The 20363-nt window shown below is 33.5% G+C and overlaps 1 protein-coding gene across 1 annotated transcript in view; it reads right to left on the bottom strand.

The window, feature by feature from the left end:
* Window positions 1-20363, bottom strand: part of myh10 (myosin, heavy chain 10, non-muscle) — an 80607-nt gene that overhangs the window by 37005 nt on the left and 23239 nt on the right. Inside the window, exons 4-12 of the mRNA XM_073851900.1 lie at window positions 14834-14861; window positions 12839-12941; window positions 11344-11377; window positions 6964-7052; window positions 4552-4615; window positions 3567-3665; window positions 3208-3351; window positions 1570-1665; window positions 650-768 (exon numbers count right to left, since the gene is read on the bottom strand). Coding sequence (XP_073708001.1) covers window positions 650-768; window positions 1570-1665; window positions 3208-3351; window positions 3567-3665; window positions 4552-4615; window positions 6964-7052; window positions 11344-11377; window positions 12839-12941; window positions 14834-14861 — 776 coding nt within the window. The remainder of the gene's footprint in view (window positions 1-649; window positions 769-1569; window positions 1666-3207; window positions 3352-3566; window positions 3666-4551; window positions 4616-6963; window positions 7053-11343; window positions 11378-12838; window positions 12942-14833; window positions 14862-20363) is intronic.

Genomic DNA, 20363 nt, shown 5'->3' with positions numbered 1-20363 from the left:
CGTTCTTTAATGCCACCTCTGTAGTAAAAATGTATTTTGTTAATACTGATTTCATTTGATTGGTAACGTAGTCTTATTCCACTTGTTCTTATTTTGTTGTTTTATTAAGACCATTTTAAAAGCTTATAAAACAGATTTTTTATTTTTACAATTTTGACATTAAAGAAGACACTTTTAATAAAGTCGGAAAAACTCAATTTCCCTGTAAATCACTTTAAGGAGTCAAATATCACCCTGCAACAGGAAGACTCATTTTTTATCAGATTTTTGAATTGTTGATTAGAAGGTGCCCCTAAAATTGACTATGCTCCTAAAAAAAACAAAAACAAAGTAAGCGTAGATCCCTGCAACCCCTAAAAAATGCAAAACCTGAAACTCTCCAGTGGAATTACTTTCCAAACAGGTTTCCCAAACACTCCCCTATCTGCAGAATTTGAACAGTTATGATGACATTTTAATGGCAGGAGGCAAGCGGCCTATTGTGTAAAAGGACACAGAAGTGAAAAGGAAATGTGATGAGAACAAAAGCACAGCAGTGGTCTAAAGTCAGGCCTGACAGGGTTCTAAACCACTAAAGAAAACACTGCTTCATAGCTGAGAGGGTGGGTGATTTGACAGATATACAGCAGAACACTTAATAGCTCATTACCTGTTCTTTAGTTTGGGCTTTTTGTACATAGTCTCTACCCACTTTGATTCGAGGAGACAGGATGGCACGTGTGAACTCCATGACGTTCATGCCAAGCAGGTGGCAAAGCTTTTGAGCAGCTGAAAAACAGAAAAAAACACTTGTTCTTGCTCTAATGCAAGCTGACCAAAAATGGTGACATTCTTTTTTCGATTTATAGGATTCTGAAGCTTCCCTTATGGACTTAAATGGTGATGACAGAAGTTATTATGGGACATTTTTGCTTATGAGTATAAGATGTATGTCAAATAAGTCAGGTTGTTATTGCAATTTACTGACTTTTAAAACCTTACAGACCATTTAGCAGCCAAACAAACCCCAAGAGTTTCCCCTTAGGACCACCAGCATGACTATAACTTTCCAGCTTCAAGTCAGGAATGACTTAGTGGCTTGAACAGATTCAGATTCAAAGTTACTTACCATGAACGGTGATGATAAAAACTAATGAATCAATATATGCCACTGGAGTAAGCTTGCTGGAATGCATCATGACGGTAAAACGGTCACTTTTGGGGCTCTTACGTAAACGCGTCTGATTTAACGCAACTTAGCACAACTATTCCGGTATTTTCTTTTAATATGAAACACATCCAAAAACCGTTCAAACTGTCATCATGGGAGCCCAAGAGAAGTCCAACGGGTAATTTGTCAAAACAGAGCAGTGGAGAACTGCACAAAACCATCTGGCGCAGAGGTTAGATTGGAGGGTAGCCTGGATACTGAACACACTTTAATGCTAATGCACTGCCAGAAGATTTAGGAGTTATTTAAGTACGTCACATAATACATTAGATTTCCATTACTGAAAAAAGGAACATTATCTCTGTGCTAAAATAAGGCATTATGCATATCTGAAACCCAGATGAGCGAGTATGTGGTACCTGTGTTTTCTGGCATAGAGGCCTGGTCGGTGTTTCTCTCCTTCTTGAACACAATGTTGCCAAACTGCATGACAGCTGATACCACCTTGAGCATTGCTGCAGTGACAAAGAAAAAAAAAGACAAGACTGTCAACAGTATGTGGGTAGCTGGCATGAAATATTTCTGGAAGCTTGATGTCCTGCAGGGTACAATGCTTATAATGCATCTAAAACTATTTTAACCTGTATTTTTTTTTTATTCTTGTATACTTATTATCAGCACTGCCAAATGATTACAGCATTTAATCAGGATTATTACTCATATTTATTCATATTCATCACATTCAGCTTAATTTTAAGGGTTTGGATAATTTAGTAGATGTCTATATGATGAAACTAGAGAGTTTTATTCACTAAAAGTATTTCTGAATTGCATCTAATTACACAATAAATGTAATATAGTGTAAATTGAATAATAAAATAAGAAGTGAAATAAAACAGTTTCCATTCTTTATGAACATAATCTTGCAGGATGTTATATCTGCTGGCCTGCAATCCACTGCTACTACTTTTATCCTTGGCGTAAATGAATTTTCTAAATAAATAAAATAAATAAATAAAAATAATCTACAAAAAAACAATTTACAGAGAAACATGTGCTACTAAAATATGTGTATGCAATTATGCCTTTCACAGCAGCTGTGCACAGAGTGTTTTCAGAATTCACAGAAAAGATAAATTGTGTATAAAAATAGTTAGGTTTTAAATATATTTAATTAAACCTGCATGCATTACAATTATAGAGTTGTCAAAGGTATCAACTCATTAATTAAGAGTAAATTTACTGACAATTTCAAATGACATGGAAGGCAAAGGGTGTTTAAAAAGTACACTACCAGTCAAAAGTTTTTTTATGTTTTTTAAAGAAGTCTTTAGTGCTCACCAAGCCTGTATTTATTTGAGCCAAAGTACAGCAAAAACAGTAAAAATTTTGAAATATTTGTACTATGTAAAATAACAGTTTTCTATCTAAATATATTTTAAAATATAATTTATTCCTGTTATTTCAAAGTTGAATTTTTAGCATAATTACTGCAGTCACATGATCCTTCAGAAATCATTCTAATATTCTGATTTGCTGCTCAAAAAACATTTATTATTATAATTATGTTGAAAATAGCTGAATATAGTTTCAGGTTTCTTTAATGAATAAAAAGTTCAAAAGAACAGCATATATCTGAAATAAAAAATATTTTGTAATATTATACATGTCTTTATCATAATTTATCAATTTAAAGCATCCTTGCCATATAAAAAAAATATGCATTAAAAATTAAGCTTTGAAATCACAGAAATAGATTACATTTTAAAATATATTCAAACAGAAAATTAGTACAAATATTTAAAAATTTGACTGTTTTTACTGTACTTTGGATCAAATAAATAAAGGCATGGTGAAAACATGAAACATCTTACTGTTTTAAAAGCTTTTGACTTGTAGTGTATACAAAGAAAATACCCAAAGCTCCTTACAAAGAAAGTGGCAATGAGTGTTTATGATGATTTATTAGTTAGCATTTGGTAAAAACAGCAGTAAATATACTGCTCTTTTTACCAAATGCTAACTAGTAGAGGTGTGTTTGTTTCATGTATGCTTACATAGGATTTCATCATGGGAGAAGCTCATAATATGCATGGCTTCCATGGTCTCTTGGAAATTGTCCTTGTCCTGTTGGCCAGGAATGGGAATGTTACCGTTGGAGAGGAAGCGGTAGTTATTGAAGCCCTCCAGGAGTAGATCAGCTGCCAGAAAAACAAGAGTATTAACACAGCTGCAATCTTCTCTAGACACCAGACTGCACCATACTCTCCATAATCAGTCACATTCCTTCACATATTAAGAATATCCAAAGCCTGCTTCATTACATCCATGCTGACCTTGAAATTAAAATAATGGCTACAAATCGCATTGCTAAAAACTCTAGAAAGCTCAGAACCATGGAAAAAGAAATACTTACATCTCAGATGTTCTCCAGCACCAGCCAACAGCTGGTAGAAGACGTGGAAGGTACGTTCATCTTTGGCTTGGCGAACGGCCCTGGACTTTTCAAGAAGATCTTAAGGCTGAGTTAAGGGCAAGCAAAGTCGTTTTACAGCTCATTTTTAGTCAGTTACTACATTAAAACCAAAATGTATTCAGACACCTTCAACATTTCTTACATTATCACAGTTTAGAAAACGGTAATAAAATATGACAAGAGCTCAGAGTTGAACTGTCGGAAAAAATTAATCTTGATAATAACAAATGAATTATACAGTCAAACCAAAACTTATTCAAACACCAACATTTCTCACATTATCAGTGTTTATTCGTTATAGTTTAGAAAATGGCAATAAAACATGACAAAAACTCTGAGTTAAACTGTGTCAGAACAAATTCATCTTGATAATGTCAGATAACTTTGATATAAAGATATGTAACACAACATAGTCAGGTCAAAGTATCAAATCAAATTTTTGGGCCCAAATTTTTAACAGGTTTACCGATAGTCCACTGTATGAAGAATTTTTGGGTATAATATGTCACAGTTTACTTTACTTTGCTATTCTCACTTAAATAATGTACTCACTAGTAAAAAAAAATATGTGTAAAAAATTACATCTGGTGTCTGAATATTTTTTTGTTTGAATGCAAATGTAATTAAACTAATTTACAAACATTATAAATTGTTGATTTGATTTTTATTAGTAAAACATCTGAATTTCTGACCCCTACATCAAAGCCAGCTGATGATGCAGTCTCTCTGTAGCATTTGTACAATAAATAACAGTTTCTAACTATAGTTACAGTGACCGTTTAAAGTAGTTTGACTATTCTAAAAGTCCATTCAAAATCAATTTGCATACCTTTACTTCCATTGAAAAATAAAAATTCACATATTTGATCTTACAGCTAATGCAGCGTCACTAAAATATAATGGAATGGTTATGAGATCAGGATACAGGTTTCGATGTTGGCCCCCACAATGTAACCGGTTACATCAAAGTTGATGCGGATGAACTTGCCCTGTGGAAAGACAAATATTTAAAATGTGTATTTTTTTCCATGATGTGCTTACACTGGTCATGCTTTATAAACCATAGCTTTGCGTCATAACTATCATTATATATGGGCCTAATCGACATTCCTAAGCATCCATTTGAACAGATGATCGTGTCTTTACCATTTGGAAGTAGGTGCTTTTGCATGCGTGATATGTAACACATGTTTAAACAGCTCTACATAAAAGGAATCTGTAGTCAAAGCATGCGTAAAAGGCTAACAGACATGCTTATTTGCAGCAAATGCCCCCCCAAAAATTACCCAAACAATCAAATTCCTCTGTGGCTTTTGATTTGTTTGTATGCTTAAAAGCTTTCTGCTGACTTTAACGCATGCCAGTGAAAATTCAATCAGCTGGTGAGAGGAGCTGATTCAAGACAGACGCCTAGTTCTTTCAGATTGCTGAATGTGGATTTTGGTGAGCGTGCATCTAAATTGCCCTTTCCAGATGCCAGAGTCAAAAAACATAATAAATGTCATTGTAAAGTAATAAATAAACCGTAATCGGTAGATGTAATACATTTATTGCCAAAATGTAACAAGAATGTAATAAAACATTGTGGTAGAGTTTAAAAGGTCCTCAAACACTAAACTACATTTTCTGAGGTGCTTTGTTGTACATCATAGAAGACAATTTTAGCATTTTTGTATTTTAAATTTTGAGCTTTTCTGTGCTATTGTTCTATTGTTTTTATGATTAAATAGAGCATGTGTTGATTTCTTATAAAAGTCACTTCAAACTGTGAGACTGCTGTGAAACGTTCATAGAACGAAAGTGTGTTTTTGCTTTGTAAGAGTCGCGTTGTGGCATAAATTCTCATTTATAATCTCTGACACATGATTCATCTACACAGCTTGAGTGTAACTGTAGGACGCTATGATTTCTGTGATACGAAAAACGTGGACAGAATCACGGAATCCAGTAACAAAAACGGAATTTACTGTATATTCGCCAAATTTAGGAGGAATCAAATCAAAAAGAGGTCAGTGCACTTAAATTCGAAACATGATATGGACTACTGTCTGTGAATATTAAGCAGCAAAAATACTATTTAAATATGAATTCCGCATTTTTCTGCATGACTCTGTGTAAATGAATGGCGCAGACACGCGGTTTCATTTACTACACACATACTGAAGCACACGTGACACTCAATGTGTTCTTAGCCTCTGCCACGTCAAAATATGAGTACATGAACACAAACGTAATCTTTAGAACTGCTCTGAGAGTCACTTCATGATGATTTTACCGTTTCTTTCAAGAAAAACTATCGTCATATCATATACAAAAAGAAATCTTTACAGCAACCCATGAAAATAAAAGTTCGGTTTAACTTGAAGAAACTGTGACAAAAATATATTGCTTGATGTAATCATAGAACTACTACTTAAAAAATAATGTATTAATAACAATTTTATTACAAGGAATATACATTTATTAATATTATTTTTTTAATTATTAACATAATAATAAATAAAATACATATTTTTTTAAATAAAATTATTTAATTAGAGAAGCTTTTGATTATTAAAATGTATTAAAATCCTTAACATCGAATCCAGTAAATTAATGGAAAACAGAATTTAGTAAAAAAAATAAAACTGAATTGTGAAAAAATAACACTTTTTAATAGCCTTAAAAATTGTATTTTTGTAAAACTTTTAATAAATTGCTGTTAAACTGTGTAAGTTTCATGTTTTTTTTTTTTTTTTGGCATGTTTTCGAGTAATATTTTTATTTATTTAAATATTATAACAGTCTAGAAAACGGAAAAAAAGGAGTCAGAATTTGGAAAAAATAAAAATAAAACTGAATTTGAGAAAAATAAAACTAATTTCATAGGGCCCTAGTGTAACCGGCCCTTACAGCTTCCTGATGTAACCAATCAATGGCTTACATAAACACCACAAAATAAACTACAGAAGTTATTAAAGATGCAACAGCATGTTCTTATATATTTTCCTTGCACAGCACAAAAGTAAACAGCGCTGCAATTATTTGCGCATTAAATCAGAGCGCTCACAGAATGTGCGTATTTATTTAAAATACAGTAAGCTTCCAAAACCATGTGCACAATATGTTCACTATTGTTCCATGTAATAGTGAATTGCAGTTTGCATTTGTGGGAAGCATTGATCCTTATGACTCAATGAGAGTGAAACGAAACTGTCTGAACCCAAAGTCCCTGTTGTTTTGTCCATCTCCCCTCTTCCCCTCCACACCCCAGCACTACACCCACTTTTGCAGCATTTTTCAAAACTGTGGTGAAAACGGTGCTGAAAGAGGACCCTTTAAAGAAATGTTAACTTACAAAGCGTGAAGAGTTGTCATTTTTCACTGTCTTGGCATTCCCAAAGGATTCCAGAATGGGGTTTGCCTGCAGGAGTTGACGCTCTAACTCTCCCTGTAATGCAAAATCACTGATTAGAAACACTTAATATTAAAATATAGGATAAGAAATTTCATAAAAGAGCAGATACAAACTGAACTTTAAAGTTCAAAGACAGGGTGTAACTAAAAAGCAATAAAATAATGCGTGAATAAAATAATTGTGAAACCTTGAAAAGAAACCCAGTGAAAATGTCTATTTAACAACAATAAAACGGAGTGAAAGCAAAAAGAAATATTTCCAATTTTCAAACATCTGAGCATATATTACCTTATTAATTACCTCAGATCGCCTTAGGTTAGTCTGTATCGTTAAGAATCTCTTTATTATTCTTCAAGGAGTAGTTCACTTTCAGAACAAAAATTTACAGATAATGTACTCACCCCCTTGTTATTCAAGATGTTCATGTCTTTCTTACTTAAGTCATTAAGAAATTATGTTTTTTGAGGAAACCATTCCAGGATTTCTCTCCATATAATGGACTTCTATGGTGCCCCCGAGTTTGAGCTTCCAAAATGCAGTTTAAATGCAGCTTTAAAGGGCTCTAAAAGATCCCAGCCGAGGAAGAAGGGTCTTATCTAGCAAAACGATTGGTTATTTTCAAAGAACGTTTACAATTTTTATACTTTTTAATCTCAAACGCTTGTCTTGCCAAGCTAGACAAGACGAGCATTTGAGGTTAGAAAGTATAGAAATAAATATAAATATATATATATATATATATATATATATAAGAAAATAACCCATCGTTTTGCTAGATAAAACCCTTCTTTCCTCGGGTGTGAATGAAGATGTATTTTGGAAGTTTAAACTCAGGGGCACCATAGAAGTCCATTAAATGGAGAAAATGCTTTATTCAAAAAACAATTTCCTTCTTCTGAAGAAAGAACAACATGAACATCTTGGATGACAAGGGGGTGAGTAAATTATCTGTAAATTTTTGTTCTGAAAGTAAACTACTCCTTGAAATGTTCCATATTATCTTGATCACAAATACTATTTATTTACAGCATTCTTCACAGAATTTTATAGAGATATTGTGGCTAACAACGATCAGCTTGCTTCCATAGCACACTCTCTTCATCTGACCCTTAAACCAGAAACAGATCATCTGGATGGAGTAAAAATACACTACCCTACAAACCTAATTAAAGCCTGGGTAGCCATGAGAGGCTTTTTGTGCAAATTCTCACTGGCTGCCTGAAATACAGGCATTGGGGGGCTGAAGAGGAAACTCCTCAAATTAGCAATGACAGACGCCCAAAGCCCCACTGCTTCACATCACAGAGTTAGTCTGCATCACAGCTCTCCCAGCAACAAATCTGGGACATCCAAGCCCTTATATCCTCTAGTGTTATCCACATCCACCTGATAGGAAGTTTAGACAGGTGTCCTATTGTTCTTGCTGTTGTCACGACACAGGAACACATCAAACATAAGACAGAATGACTCTGCTCCCATTACGTAACTCAAACTACAGCAGAATAGTGGATAGAGTCCAAGGGGATTTTGTGGTTTAAATTTTTAACATTTTCATGCTTATGGAAATTTAATATTATAAAAAGCCTATAAATAGACTGGAAGAGGTTGAGTAGTTACTAAATTGTCTGGGTGTATCTGAAAGACAGACTAAATGAACTTTTAAAAAGCTTTAGAGATGAAGCTGTATAAGAACAAAAACAGGTTTCGCTCTGGTCTAAATGAGAGATAAATCAACCTAAGGTAAAATTATAAAATTGCATTAGCAATGACAATTTCCAGCAAAAGAATGGCTGATAAGATTAAGTTAAAAAGGTACTTTCATCATTATAGAAAAGTATGCCAAGAACTACTGGCATCTGAGCTGCTCTTTGTAGCAGAGCTCTTTGTAAATGGACATTCCAGAACTTTCCAAAAGCATGGATGGAGCACAGTAACATGTGATTCGACAAATGGGAATTCAGCGCTGCACCATCATGCAGTATTTTTAAATGCGACAGAGTTTAAAGTTTAACACACGTATGAATTACTTGACTTGTGAATTATCACCCCCAAAAGTATGGAAAATTGTAACCACAGAGAACAGAAAAGAATAATTAAGAAAGCAGATGTTATATGGCAGAATGAGAAGTTGTTAGTATAAACAAGTAAATAAAAGATGAGGATAAAATAAACAAAAATGATAATTTCCTATGCCCAAAGTGGTGCGAAAGAAAACATGGACGGAAAAAAAAAACAAGGGACTACAAGCTACTCACATAAAACAGGATTCCGTTCTGTAATCAAATCATTTTCATGGAAACAGAGGTGTTAATGTCACATAGAGGGAAATACACAAACACATGACAGACAAAACACACAAGCAAGGGGTGATTTAAAAGTAGAATCAAATGTGTTGTGATTATGTGAAAGACACATTCTCAGTTTGCTAGTGAGGCTTTTTCTGGTTTAGAATGTTGCTGGTCTAAATAACACAACTGACCTGTGTGTGCTGATAAAAACACTCAGTTTTATTTTTTTTTAATAGGGCCCTATGAGGTCCACGATGCAGAAAACATTGACGGAATCACAGAATCCAGTCATAAAAATTTTATTTTCCGTATAACACGGAATTTGCCAAAATTTGGATAAATAAATCAAAAGTTGGTCAGTACACTTAGATCAAAACGCGATATGAGTACATGAAAACTTGAACATCATCTCTAGAATTGTTTTGAAAGTCACTTAATGAGCATTTTACCATTTTTTTTTTAGAAAAAAAAACTATCGTCATATCATAAAAACAGATACTAATAGGTCATCATAGCAACCCATCAAAATAAAAGTTTGGTTTAACTTGAAGAAACTGTGACAAAAATATAAAACTTTATCTAATTATAGTACAACTACTAATAATACAATTATTAAAACATTATTTTAAAATAAATGTTTATCTGGAAAAAAATAAGAATAAAATAATATTTAAAAAATACATCAACAAATTAGAGATGCTTTTGATTATTGAATTTTAATAAAACCATTCAAATGAAAGTCTGAAAATTAATGGAAAACACACTGTAAAAAAAATTACAGTGATTTTAACAGTAAAAGTAAAAATGCTACAGTAAAAATCATAACCGCAAGTTTGGTAATTTTATACCTTTTTTAATAAAAAAAGAATCTAAAATTATGTATAATAACCGTAATTTGACATTCCGAGAATTCTATGCGTTACATTTCACAGTTGATGTTTTCTTTGCTGAAATAACAGTTTCTTCTTATCAGTTGTGTACATTAGGGTTGTATGTTACATCTAATGTTAAATTAATGTTTACTGCATTATTTCAGTTTCATGTGTTACCATGATGGTGTTTAGTGTTTGTGTGAATGCACTGTGCATCTTCTGTATTTGATAGTATTTAAAAGCAGCTTGTGATGGACTTTGGTTCATCATGTGACCATCACCACCTGCTTTTGGTAGTTATCATCAGTATATTACAAAGGTACAAACTAATTTTAGTACTTCCATAGGTCGGTATATTAACATTATAACAGTTACAATACAATACGGTAGAAATTACAGTATTTAAATGTAAATTTAAGTTAAATCTGTAAAATCTAAAATGTTGCTACCATATTTGTTTACCATAAAATTTAGGCAACCACAGCTGCTATTTTTTTTTTTACAGTAAATTTTACTTTTTTTTTTTTTTTTTTACAGTGTAAATTCAAAGGGCCTTAAATGATGCTTTTTTGTTGTTGTTAAACTTTTAAAAAACTGTTGTTAAACTGTGTAAGTTTCATGATTTCATGATTTATCAGAGAGGCTTTTTGATTAGCCAGTGAAACAAATTCTAGAGAAATTTTACTGAAAAAAAAAAAAATTCAGAAAAATGGAATTTGGACAAATTTAAACTGAATTTGGGGGGAAAAAATGGAAATCAATGGGCCCTATTTACATCTTTTAGACATCAGGTCAGGTGGTATATGATCTTGATTATTTCCATACAACTATGTTAAATATGAAAATGACATTAAAACATATTTTCACATCATGCAAATATATCACTACGCCTCCAGCACTAAAGTTGAAACTAAACCCTACATATTCTGAAGAACAGAGTGCATACATTCGAAACCATTTAGCAAATGTGACAAAATATGTACAAATAATTCAAAAGTAAGCCATCCAAACCCTCTAAAGCAATCTGTTTACTTCTATAAAAAAATTTCCCAGAGTGCTGAAAATTTCCCCTTGGATTGGCTATATTTCACTGGTGTTTATACAGCAGGTTAGGTTTTGCATGCACAAGCAGAGCAGGTATAAAAAAGCTTAAAGGGAACTTGCCTGGAGTTTGACTGCTTTAGGTGATTCTGGCTGTTTGTATATAATAAACAAATGTAATATGTTAGAAGGCATCAGGGCCACATTCTCCAAGTGTCTTAGACCACGGGACAGATCTAAGCCTTTAGTACGTTGCATATATTTGGCCATGCGAATACATTAAGGCCAACAACAGCAGCATGTAAAATTCTTCAGCATGCTTTCATATGTTTTTGAAGGTAATACATGTTATAATAGGATGGCAAACTACAGTCCAGCACTGCAGCCACTATGATGTTTTCTCAATATAGGCCCACCTGTAATACTTAAACACGGTTAAGAGTTAATCTAGACAACATTATCAGTACATTAGAATCTACACACAACACTATCAATGACATACAAGTGCATGTTAACCACTGGTGTATGTTAATTTGGTTACAATTATTCTTCCAGCAAAAGCACCCTGATGTCATTGTAAATAGATAAAAGAGTTTGACTTTGTCTAACAACCTATTTGTATATAGGTTGTATATAGTCCAATAGTCTACCTTCTAAAAGGGCTTCTAGATATTTCTCCATTTTTTCCATTTTTCAATTCCATTATCTTATGTACACTACCAGTCAAAAGTTTTTGAACAGTAAGATTTTTTATGCTTTGTAAAGAATTCTCTACTGCTCACTAAGCCTGCATTTATTTTATCCAAAACACAGCAAAATCTAATTTTTACTATTTAAAATATATCCAAATAGAAAGCAGGTATTTTTAATGTAATTTATTTCTGTGCTCAAAGCTAAATTTTCAGCATCACACGATCCTTCAGAAGTCATTCTAATATCAAAAGTGATGATAAAGGCATTTAAAATGTTATGAAAGATTTCTATTTTAAATAAATGCTGTTCTTCTGAAATGTGTATTCAAAGAATCCTGAAAAAAAAATCTACTCAGCTGTTTTTAACGTAATCATAACAATAAAAGTTTTTTGAGCAGCAAATTATAATATTAGAATGATTTCTGAAGGATCATGTGATGCTAAAAATTCAGCTTTGAAATCACAGGAATAAATTACATTTTAAAATAGATTCAAACAGAAAGCAGTTATTTTAAGTAGTAAAAAATATTTCAAAATTTTACTGTTATACAAGAAAATAAATGCAGGCTTGGTGAGCAGAAGAGAGAGTTCTTTAAAAAAAAAACATTAAAAATCTTACAGTTCAAAAACTTTTGACTAATAGTGTAAACACTACCTTAAGAAGAAGTGTATATAAAGTTTTCTTACAACCAATTAGCAACCTACTGGAATAATTGAGAATTTTGCTTATGATTCTAAATTAACTATTTTTAACCTGCATGCCTTATTACCCTATCCTGCTCAGTACTGCCCCCTACTGAGGTGTGGCAGTTTCCCAAAATAAACCCACACATCCTTCCCTCCACACTTATATCATTGGTGGAATTAGACATAAACGTCAAAATAAATGATTCAACGAATGACTGAGAGAAATGAAACTCACTGGAATGTTGTGGTCCTTCCTTCCTTTGTGAGACGATGCAACGTGAGCCAGGTACTGGATGACTTTTTTGGTGTTTTCTGTCTTTCCAGCACCTGATTCCCCTCTGTAAGAGAAAATTCCAATCAAAAGCTAACATGAAAATTTCATTAGAATAATAAAACACCCCAATAAATTAAAACACAACAGACTGGGTGGATATTCATACACATTTGCATTCCTCAAGCTAAATTAAGCATCAGACAGCATCCTGCATCACAGGTCTGCTAGCTCTGCTGTTTGTTTTTCCAGCTGCAGTTCCTTTCAGCAGCTAGAAGTCTGATTGAGAAGAATTTGGTCTGAAGTGCTGGTGCATTACACAATGGGCTTTATTAAGTGAAGATGAAAAGTCTTATATAACATGCCGAATGTTTTATTGAGTCTTTTTAACACAATAATATGAATGCTAAAAATACTGTTCTTCATAAGTCTGATTCAAAAACTCTTTTCCCCAATGTGCCCATAAATGGAATAAAAATCTTTAGAAAAACACAGCCAAAGTTTTTCCACAAAGGCCTCTGAAGTCATTCACTTAATACTGGCTTCAATCAATGAAATATAACAGCTAAATCTCATGCAAATTGATGAATCACACATACAAAAAAAGTGCAAAATAGAAAGTTATATTGACAATAAATACAAATTTAAGATATGTATGTGTGTGCGAATCTACTAGAAGAATCTGTAAATCGCTAAAGGTTCATAAGCTCCAAAAAAGCTAATAGAAAGCATAATAAAAAGTCTGTAAGGCTTGTGCACTAATCAGTAAATGCTATGGAATGTCATGATTTCAATAATTTAAAAAATGTATATTGTATACAAAAGAACACCTTGTACAGAAATAAAGTCTTGTGAGTTTCAAAACAGAACTTTACTTTTTGGATAAATTAATCTTTTAAAGATCTCTGAACACACTACTAGTCAAAAGTATTTTTAATGTTTTTATTTCAAATAAGTCTCTTCTGCTCACCAAGTCTGACATATTTTTACTATTTAAAATAACGGTTTTCTATGTGAATATATTTTAAAATGTAATTTATTCCACAGATTTCAAAGCTGAATTTTGAGCATCATTACTCCAGTCACATGATCCTATTCATTAAAGAATCCTAAAAAAGAATTTACTCAACTGTTTTAAATATTAATAACAGTATTAATAAAAAAATGTTTCTTGAACAGCAAATCTGCATATTAGAATGATTTCTGAAGGATTATGTGACACTGAAGACTGGAGTAATGATGCTGAAAGTGTAGCTTTGATCACAGGAATAAATTACATTTTAAAATATAGTCAAATAGAAAACAGTTATTTTAAATAGTAAAAATATTAAAACTTTTACTGTTTTTGCTGTACTTTGGATCAAACAAATGCAGGCTTGGTGAGCAGAAGAGACTCCTTTAAAAAAATCAATAAAAACCTTACAGTTCCAAAACTTTTGACTGGTAGTGTATATCTGCTTTTGGCTGTTTAATCTGTTCAATGGACATCATGTCTTCATAGTGGGTTTGCAGATTGGCATGTGCTGCAGTGGTATCGCTAGGTCAGAAGGGGTCGACTTTGAGAAAGGATGGTAAAACCCACTCTCATAACCTCTTACAGTGCCACTAAGACATGAGAGAGGCTGTTTACTTATTTACAATGTGCAAAGACAATAAGTCAGGCTTAATGCATCAAAAGCTCGAATTTCTATGGATGAATTCTAATAGGCTGACTAGAAATATTTGCTGCGGGTCACTCTGACTCACACTGCGAGATGCTCTACATGCCGAACAGCTGCGGCTACTGATATTTAATACGGCAATGATACATGACTCATGTTTTCAGGCATAGCTGTACATGCATGAGTCCAAAAAAGCCGATTCCTGTGCAACCCGGGGGACGTGACATCACCTCCGTCAGCACCGATTGATACATGTCACCTGTAACAGCTGAATAGTGATGACCTAATGGTTACTCACGTGCAAAGAATTGATTGGTCCTCACGATCTAGAAAAAGGGAGACAGAAAAGAATAATGGGTCAGCATTTTTAGTGCAGCCTTTAATTCAAATCAATACACTTTTGCCATTTAAGGTTCTTTTAAATGTCAAAGACGAACATTTCCTTACAAAGTAAATTATCAAATATACACAACACATGAACACTGATGCAAAAGAAACTTAAAACCTATTTTATAGTCTATATCTACCCTATTATTAATACAATCTGCTGTCATATTTGTACGTACTCAACACTGCATATTATGACTATTCTGCCTTGTCAACAGACGGAAAGTTTTAGTGAAAGAATACAGCATAGAGCAAGATGGCTCAGTTAAAATGAAAATGAGTGCCAACTGAAAACGCTGTGTTGGCCTAAAACGCAAGCCAGAAAACAGCTGTAAAACTCGTTAAGTCACATCTCGTCTATATTCAAAGTAGGTTTCTCATCCATCTGTAAATCTCACTTCATAAACAGGTTGGCCTTCCACAAAACGGAATGTTTTCGCAACTTTAAAAGCGAAGGTTTTATAGGAACATTTTAAAGCAAGGAAAACCATTTCACAGCGATAATAAACCTCTGCAAGAGGAAGATAGTTGACGTCATGTGACAGCTTATTTGAGGATGAGTTTAAGGCGGCTTTTAACAGCACATATCATATTTCTTGTAAGATATGATTGCCATTTTACTGATATTGATGTTTCTGTGCCCTACTAATGCATTTTATTTCCCAGGCACAAACAGTTAAATGTCAACTCGGGTACAGTTGAAGTTTACATACACATTGCAGAATTTGCAAAATGTTAATTATTTTACCAAAATAAGAGGGATCATACAAAATTTATGTTATTTTTTTATTTAGTACTGACCTGAATAAGATATTTCACATAAAAGACGTTTACATATAGTCCACAAGAGAAAACAATAGTTGAATTTATAAAAAATGACCCAGTTTACATATTGTGTTGTTACCCAAGTTATCCAAAGCTGTGTTTTTTTTGTTTAGTGATAGTTGTTCATGAGTCCCTCGTTTGTTAAACTGCCTGCTGTTTTTCAGAAAAACCCTTTAGGTCCCACAAATTCTTTGGTTTTTCAGCATTTTCATGTATTTGAACCTTTCCAACAATGACTGTATGATTTTGAGATCCATCTTTTGACACTGAGGACAATATGAGGGACTCATATGCAACTATTACAAAAGGTTCAAATGCTCACTGATACTGAAGGAGGAAACATGATGCATTAAGAGCCAGGGTGAAAACTTTGAATTTGAAGGTCATGGTAAATGTAACTTTTTTTGTCTTCTAAAAACAAACCTGAAGCATCTGAAGGGAAGTACTAAATAAAAAAAAATATGGTATTTAGGCAAAATATGAAAAATGTACACATTCTGTTCAAAAGTTTTCACCCCCAGCTTAATGCATAGTTTTTGCTTCTGGAGCATCAGTGAGCGTTTGAACCCTCTATAAAAGTTGCATATGAGTCTCTCAGTTGTCCTCAGTGTGAAAAGATGAATCTCTAAATCATATAGTCATTGTTGGAAAGGGTTCAAATAAACAAAAATGCTGAAAAAACTAAGAATTTATGGGACCTGAAGGATTGTGGGACCTGCAGGCAATTTAACTGTTCAGGACAAACAAGGGACTCATGAACAACTATCACTAAACAAAAAAAAAACAGCTGTGGATCATTTAGGTAACATCACAGTATTAATAATCAAGGGGATGTAAACCTTTGAACGGGGTCATTTTCATAAATTCCACTATTATTTTCTCTTGTGGACTATATGTAAACATTTTCCTCTGGTTTCACAGACAAGGCTTAAGCCTAATCCTAGACTAAAATGTAAATCTGAGCTGTTTCAACTGACAGAAACTTGCACTGACTGATCTTAAAATTTATCAGTGCCTTTGTTTTGTCTCAAGATGCACATTGGTAATATTTTTTTCTAAGCAAGTTTTAAAAAAATTAATTAAATGTCCTAATTGAGCTATGGCCTAATCCTGGCTTAGTCTAAGCCCTGTCTGTGAAACCGGGCCTTAATGTGAAATATCTTATTTAGGTCAGTACTATATAAAGAAAATAACACCATGCATTTTGTATGATCCCTCTTATTTTGGTAAGATAATTAACATTTTGCAGATTCTGCATGGTGTATGTAAATTTTTGACCTTAACTCTATATGCCAGAGATACTTGCATGAACATTACTCTAGGCTTGAGAAAGCCATAAATGCCTCTGACATGCTTTTAATGCACTGATCTTTGTAACATCATCTCAATTTAATCAAACAGTGATGCATGTGTGCTGTAGTTAAATGGGTTTGAGTTAGGGGTGTAACGATACACCAAAGGCACGATTCGGTTCGGTTCACGGTTTTGGAGCCACGGTTCGGTTCGGTTCGGTTTCTTGACTGCAATGCTAAGGAACAATAGATTCACTTAATAAAAAGAACAACTAAACTTTCTCTTTATTAACATTAAGCTTTGAAATGGGCTTGTCCTTCAGACAAGTAAATTAGACATTCACTTGTCCAAATGAAAAATTTACTTATCCGGGGCAAAAAAAATGCCTTTTTTTGCTGTAAATTAATCCATTCTGAAGCAATAGTCTCATCACTACTCTATAAGGTCTTACTTTAATCTGAATACTTGTGATAATTGCCTTAAATTGATTTCTAGGACACCTTTTTAACCTCATTTTCCTAACCTTACTAACTGTATGTGTCATCATTCACATAAAATTCTTAAATTATCAATACATCAAATTAGAATATTATAAAACTGAATATTAAATAAAAAATATATAAAACTGTATTTACTTAGACTGTTTAATGAAGATAAAGGGTTCCAAAAAAATGCATTTACACAGTAAAATTGCACTGTTGTACTTTTTTAAACAATCTAAAATATTGGAAAAATGCAATACCTTTAAAAACCGAACCACCAATAGGTGGCAGTAGTCACTGTCTTAATGAGCAAGTCACGGATTCAACCATAGATGGATTCAACCAGTTCGTTCACTGACTCGATTCAATAAAAAATGCTAAATCATTCAGTACTGAAACAACGCTGTGTTGCTCGGAGATTCAAGGAGTTTCTGCTGATGCTTAGAACTATTTCGTTTGCAAAAACGGTTGATGTGTCTAATATGTAAGTCAGTTAATATAAACTACTAGTTTATTGAACTACTGTTGTATAAAATCAATGTCACGTTTGCAATCGTAATGGTGCTTTTCTACCGCAGTATGTTTAATGCTTGTTTCTTTGTGTATGCTGTTGAGCCTATATTAGTGTTGATTTTCTGTGAGTCAGGTTGCCTGCACCAGCTTGATACTGTCTGTTTTCAGTCATCTTAAGTAATAAAATCAGAATTATGCTCACCAAAGTTTCGTTGCTGCGCTAGTTATTGTTTGTCATTGATGTCCGGTCGGGCCAGTAAAATACTCGTTCACTTGAGTCCCTTTCATAAAATCCACTGGTCCCGGACAAGCGTTAATGTCGAGTAGTAACCGAGTGTGATCGCTCACCCAAGTCACATGACATGACATGCAATTGGAAAATACTAACTTTAGAATATAATATTTAGAACAAAAGTTCATCATTACTGATACAATTTAATCAAATGAGATCAAATAAAGATGTTTGAATTGGTTAAATTAGTTAGAGACAAGTGATGTCAACCTCAACAATTGGGCAGCAAGGGGCGTGACAGTACCGCGGTACGCCACGAGAGTTTCGCGATACGTATCGTGGTTGGTGTATCGCGATATTTCGGTTCGGTTTGTAATATCGTTACACCCCTAGTTTGAGTATTAAGAGACAACGACTAATACTAGCAACAAAGTCAGGACACACTCGGCTCAGGTCATGCCTGAGTCAGAGCAATCTGAAAGGACATAGATCAGCAGATTCAACATACTACTTAACGTCTTGCAGCCTCCTCCTCATACAGGACATCTGATTCAATAAGCTCATATAGTAAATGACTTCCTCCGCGTTGTACGGCACTGTAAGTTTGTATTACAGCATAACTCTGCATCCTCTTCCAAAGGGTTGTGATTCAATCAAATTCATTTTCTGCAAACCAGGGGCGAGCAAACACACACCCACCCTGGGAGCGCTTCCAAGTGATCATTTGGGTGGTGTCTCAGTTCTCGAATCTGTAGCTGCAGAATGTTGCTAATGATGTAGATAAATAACTTCATGTCACTGTTAAACTGTTGCTCCTGCAGTATCAGATAGCTGCTGAAAACAGGCCATCCTTGAAACGCCAGGCATTTGGTGCATCTGGCAAAGCCAAGAAGCACTAGATAAGATAAACCTGGCCGACCCGACCCAATAATGGTGGCCACAAATGACTTTTTAGAAGCAAGTTCTATGAAAAGTCTTTTTGTTTTTAAACTTAGTATGACATTTTGACATGTTAACTCATTTTGTTTGTGCTAGATAATATGAGTAAGAATATGAATATGAATAATTCCTCTATTCTTGCCAGCCAAAACCATCCACAAAATCTTCATAAAAAATCTACTTTAGGTCAAGATTTATATGATTATTTCTTCTTGTTCGCATTTGCGACTGAACAATACTGTGTGCGACTAAAAAAATATTTAGGAGCACCATGTGCGACTGAGCCGATCAGCATATTTGTGTTTGCGCTCAGGGGAGCTTCAAAGGTTTCTACGTGTTTTTGCAACGTTGAGTAATGTATCACAGACATATCTCACGAATCCCTTCTTAAAGTGTAGAGAGAGTGTAAATAAGAGATTGATTGTGCAGTGTAGAGAGCTTTGTTGATTATAATGGAACTTTGTGAGATTGCGATGAACTAAAATGAGTGACGGATTTTAAATGGGAGTTTGTAAATGAGATATTGATTTAATACAACAGTTAAATAAACAAGAGGTTAATATTAAGTAACTTGCATTGTCTGACTATAACACTATTGCTTGATTTCGCTCTATTTTATCATCAAAAATGGTCTGAAACATTTCACAAGTGAGCCGCTGCGCATCTCCATTCAAACACAGCGGTGTTTAGTTTATGAATAAACGCGCGGTTTTTAAACAAATCTAGTGAGTCAATGATTCAATCTCCCATTCAAAGACAGTCACTTGCTTTATTCCTGAATGAATCAGCCGTTCGAACTAATTAAATGAATGATATGATTCAGTAATTAAATCAGTGACTTGCTGCCACCTACTGGCAGATTTAGTTTCATTTTTAAAGTATATTTTCAGTTATTTAGACATTTAATATTTCTGTATTAAAAATGTTATATTTAAAACATTAATCTCAACATGAATTTATGAATTTGATCGCACTTATGCCACCTCTGAGCCTCATTAAACATATGAAAATACACCTACAAGCCACTTTTGTGTTCTTCTGTAGTACAAAAAAAATTGTTACTACTGATTTCATTTGATTGGTACCTTCTTCTTATTCTACTTTTCTGTTGTTTTAATTAGAAATTAAAAAAAATAAAATAAAATAAAATAAATATA

This window comes from Garra rufa, chromosome 12 (assembly GCF_049309525.1).
Source record: "Garra rufa chromosome 12, GarRuf1.0, whole genome shotgun sequence".
In the NCBI taxonomy this organism is placed as follows: domain Eukaryota; kingdom Metazoa; phylum Chordata; class Actinopteri; order Cypriniformes; family Cyprinidae; genus Garra; species Garra rufa.
Note: the sequence above shows the minus strand (reverse complement) of the source record. Positions and strands in the feature narration are given on the sequence as shown.